The sequence below is a fragment of the Oncorhynchus kisutch genome, linkage group LG13 (genome assembly GCF_002021735.2).
Source record: "Oncorhynchus kisutch isolate 150728-3 linkage group LG13, Okis_V2, whole genome shotgun sequence".
Lineage (NCBI taxonomy): Eukaryota > Metazoa > Chordata > Actinopteri > Salmoniformes > Salmonidae > Oncorhynchus > Oncorhynchus kisutch.
In genome coordinates, this window is record NC_034186.2 from 1,141,857 (window position 1) to 1,146,856 (window position 5,000).

The 5,000-nt window shown below is 46.4% G+C and overlaps 1 protein-coding gene across 1 annotated transcript in view; it reads left to right on the plus strand.

Moving 5' to 3' along the window:
• oca2 (oculocutaneous albinism II) overlaps nt 1-5,000 on the plus strand; it is a 106,231-nt gene that overhangs the window by 31,939 nt on the left and 69,292 nt on the right. The window contains exon 2 of the mRNA XM_031838020.1: nt 4,103-4,250. Within this exon, the coding sequence (XP_031693880.1) occupies nt 4,103-4,250 (148 nt within the window). The remainder of the gene's footprint in view (nt 1-4,102; nt 4,251-5,000) is intronic.

Consider the following 5,000-nt stretch of genomic DNA (forward strand, 5'->3'; position numbering starts at 1 on the left):
CCACCTCTCTCTCTCTCTCTCTCTCTCTCTTCTCTCTCTCCCCCCACTCTCTCTCTCTCTCTCTCTCTCTCTCTATCTCTCTTTCTCTCTCCTCTCTCTCTCTCTGTGTTCCCCTTCTCTCTCTCTCTCCCTCTCGCTCTCTCTCTCTTCTCTCTCCTCTCTCTCTCTCTCTCTGTGTCCTCTCTTCTCTCTCTCCCTCTCGCTCTCTCTCTCTCTCTTCCCCCCACCTCTCCTCTCTCTCTCTCTCTCTCGCGCTCTCTCTCTCTCTTCCCCCCACCTCTCCTCTCTCTCTCTCTCTCTCTCTCTCTCTCTCTCTCTCTCTCTCCCCCCCCCACCTCTCTCTCTCTCTCTCTCTCTCTCCTCTCTCTCTCTCCCCCCACCTCTCTCTCTCTCTCTCCTCTCTCTCTCTCTCTCTCTCTCTCTCTCTCTCTCTCTCTCTCTCTCTCTCTCTCTCTCTCTCTCTCTCTGTGTCCCCTCTCTCTCTCTCTCCCTCTCGCTCTCTCTCTCTCTTCCCCCACCTATCCTCTCTCTCTCTCTCTCTCTCTCTCTCGCTCTTCTCTCTCTCTTCCCCCCACCTCTCCTCTCTCTCTCTCTCTCTCTCTCTCTCTCTCTCTCCCCCCACCCACCTCTCTCTCTCTCTCTGCTCTCTCTCTCTCTCTCCTCTCCTCTCTCTTCCCCCCACCTCTCCTCTCTCTCTCTCTCTCTCTCTCTCTCTCTCACTCTCTGGCTCTCTCTCTGAGAGGTGAGAGGCAGAGGTAACAGTGTAACAGTATATAGTGCAATAATATGCCCAGAGTACAAAGGGAAGTACTTAGGGATTAGGGTGTCATTTGACACATAGACCAGAAATCTTCCTCCAAGCCCCAGATAGAGTGTGTGTGTGTCTCCAGATAGAACCAGGATGTGTGTGTGAAGGGACACAGTGACCTCCCTTTAACATAATTAATTTGGCAGTACACGTCTCCAACCTCTCACTCCCTCTCTACCCCACAGCTGATGTAGATGCTACTTCCCAAATGGCACCCTTTTTCCTACAATGCGCACTACCTTTGACCAGTAGTATACTAAGTAGGGAATAGGGTGCCATTTGGGACACTCCCGCTCTCTGAGTTGCTGTGAATTCGGCCAGGCGTTCTTCAACCTTGGCAATTTCTCCAATACTCCCATTTATCCTTATCAGATGACCCTGTCATCACTGTTACAGTCATATTATGGGATGCCCAGCCCCGTACTGTAGTTGCTAAGGGGCGTGGTCTGGTCTCTGTGTCAACAGTCATATTTGAAAGTGGCCTCTCTTTGTGTGGACTAGTCGTGGTAGTGATAGGACTAGTAGTGGTAGTGACAGGACTAGTAGTGGTAGTATAGTGACAGGACTGGTAGTGGTAGTATAGTGACAGGACTAGTAGTGGTAGTAACATGACTAGTAGTGGTAGTGACAGGACTGGTAGTGGTAGTATAGTGACAGGACTAGTAGTGTAGTAACATGACTAGTAGTGGTAGTATAGTGACAGGACTAGTAGTGGTTGTGTAGTGACAGGACTAGTAGTGGTAGTGTAGTGACATGACTAGTAGTGGTAGTGTAGTGACATGACTAGTAGTGGTAGTATAGTGACAGGACTAGTAGTGGGAGTATAGTGACAGGACCAGTAGTGGTAGTGACAGGACCAGTAGTGGTAGTGACAGGACTAGTAGTGGTAGTAACAGGACTAGTAGTGGTAGTATAGTAACAGGACTAGTAGTGGTAGTATAGTGACAGGACCAGTAGTGACAGGACTAGTAGTGGTAGTATAGTGACAGACTAGTAGTGGCAGTATAGTGACAGGACTAGTAGTGGTAGTGACAGAACTAGGAGTGGTAGTATAGTGACAGGACTAGTAGTGTTAGTAACAGGACTAGTAGTTGTAATAACAGGACTAGTAGTGGTAGTAACAGAACTAGTGGTGGTAGTAACAGGACTAGTGGTGATAGTATAGTTACAGGACTAATACTGGTAGTAACAGGACTAGTGTTGGTAGTAACAGGACTAGTGGTGGTAGTAACTGGACTAGTGGTGCTAGTAATTGACTAGTAGTGGTAGTAACAGGACTAGTACTGGTAGTTACAGGACTAGTTGTGGTAGTAGCTGGACGAGTTGTGGTAGTATAGTAACTGGACTAGTGGTGGTAGTAACAGGACTAGTAGTGGTAGTAACAGGACTAGTGGTGGTAGTAACAGGACTAGTGGTGGTAGTAACAGGACTGGTAGTGGTAGTATAGTTACAGGACTAGTACTGGTAGTAACACGGACTAGTGGTGGTAGTAACAGGACTAGTGGTGGTAGTAACTGGACTAGTGGTGGTAGTAACTGGACTAGTAGTGGTAGTAACAGGACTAGTACTGGTAGTTACAGGACTAGTTGTGGTAGTAACTGGACGAGTTGTGGTAGTATAGTAACTGGACTAGTGGTGGTAGTAACAGGACTAGTAGTGGTAGTAACAGGACTAGTGGTGGTAGTAACAGGACTAGTGGTGGTAGTAACAGGACTGGTAGTGGTAGTATAGTTACAGGACTAGTAGTGGTAGTATAGTGACAGGACTAGTAGTGGTAGTATAGTTACAGGACTAGTAGTGGTAGTATAGTTACATGCCTAGTAGTGGTAGTATAGTTACAGGACTAGTAGTGGTAGTATAGTGACAGGACTAGTAGTGGTAGTATAGTGACAGGACTAGTAGTGGTAGTATAGTGACAGGACTAGTAGTGGTAGTATAGTGACATGACTAGTAGTGGTAGTAACAGGACTAGTAGTTGTAATAACATGACTAGTAGTGGTAGTGACAGGACTAGTTGTGGTGGTTGTAGTAATAGGACGAGTTGTGGTAGTAACTGGACTAGTTGTGGTGGTGACAGGACTAGTGGTGGTAGTATATTAAAGGACTAGTAGTGGTAGTATAGTTACAGGACTAGTAGTGGTAGTAACAGGACTAGTGGTGGTAGTAACAGGACTAGTGGTGGTAGTAACAGGACTAGTGGTGGGTAGTATAGTGACAGGACTAGTAGTGGTAGTATAGTTACAGGACTAGTACTGGTAGTAACAGGACTAGTGGTGGTAGTAACAGGACTAGTGGTGGTAGTATATTAAAAGGACTAGAAGTGGTAGTATAGTTACAGGACTAGTACTGGTAGTAACAGGACTAGTGGTGGTAGTAACAGGACTAGTGGTGGTAGTAACTGGACTAGTGGTGGTAGTAACTGGACTAGTAGTGGTAGTAACAGGACTAGTACTGGTAGTAACATGAGTAGTTGTGGTAGTAACTGGACTAGTTGTGGTAGTATAGTAACTGGACTAGTGGTGGTAGTAGTAACAGGACTAGTACTGGTAGTAACAGGACTAGTAGTGGTAGTAACAGGACTAGTGGTGGTAGTAACAGGACTAGTGGTGGTAGTAACAGGACTGGTAGTGGTAGTATAGTTACAGGACTAGTAGTGGTAGTATAGTGACAGGACTAGTAGTGGTAGTATAGTTACAGGACTAGTAGTGATAGTATAGTTACAGGCCTAGTAGTGGTAGTATAGTTACAGGACTAGTAGTGATAGTAACAGGACTAGTTGTGGTGGTAACTGGACTAGTTGTGGTAGTAACAGGACTAGTGGTGGTAGAATAGTGACAGGACTAGTGGTGGTAGTAACTGGACTAGTTGTGGTGGTAACAGGACTAGTGGTGGTAGTAACAGGACTAGTGGTGGTAGTATAGTGACAGGACTAGTAGTGATAGTAACATGACTAGTTGTGGTAGTGTAGTGACTGGACAGGTGCCTCTCAGGTTCTCTCAGGGGCCCAACACAGTAATGACTTGAAACTGCTTCACAGCTTGAGTTAGATGAGTTATACAGGCCAGATGAGGCTCTGAGCACATCCATCACCGTGTCTGCTGGTTATCAACAACAACAGACCTACCGCTGCCTCATACAAACCGGACAGCAGATCATCTAAAAACAGCAACACAGGGAGAAGACCAACTAACGGGATGCTCTGAGTGAACATACTATTTTGTTCAGTCAAAACATCTAGATGTTGATAGACCTGTCAGTACTTTTCAGTGACATGTATTGTTGTGTGTTCCCTAGAGCTGAGGCATGAAATCCGTGTATGGAGGCAGACGGCCCAGCGTATTAGTCCGGCCAGCAGAGAGGAGACAGCTGTCAAGTGTCTACTGATGCAGAAGGTCCTCAACCTGGAGAGCGTGCTCCGCAAGCAACTCAAAACCTTCCAGAGGTACAGACAGGGCTTTCTGGGCAATTCAAACCCTTTCAGTGACAGACAGGGCTTTCCAATCAACTCAAAACCTTCCAGAGGTACAGACAGGGCTTTCTAATCAACTCAAACCCTTCCAGAGGTACAGACAGGGCTTTCTAATCAACTCAAAACATTCCAGAGGTACAGACAGGGCTTTCTAATCAACTCAAAACCTTCCAGAGGTACAGACAGGGCTTTCTAATCAACTCAAAACCTTCCAGAGGTACAGACAGGGCTTTCTAATCAACTCAAAACCTTCCAGAGGTACAGACAGGGCTTTCTAAGAAACTCAAAACCTTCCAGGGGTACAGACAGGGCTTTCAAGAGAATTCAAACCCTTCCAGTGACAGACAGGGCTTTCTAATCAACTCAAAACCTTCCAGAGGTACAGACAGGGCTTTCTCAGCAACTCAAACGCTTCCAGAGGTACAGATGGGCTTTCTAAGCAATTCAAAACCTTCCAGAGGTACAGACAGGGCTTTCTAATCAACTCAAAACCTTCCAGAGGTACAGACAGGGCTTTCTCAGCAACTCAAATGCTTCCAGAGGTACAGACAGGGCTTTCTAGGCAACTCAAAACCTTCCAGTGGTACAGGCAGGGCTTTCTAATCAACTCAAACCCTTCCAGAGGTACAGACAGGGCTTTCTAATCAACTCAAACCCTTCCAGAGGTACAGACAGGGCTTTCTAGGAAACTCAAAACCTTCCAGAGGTACAGACAGGGCTTTC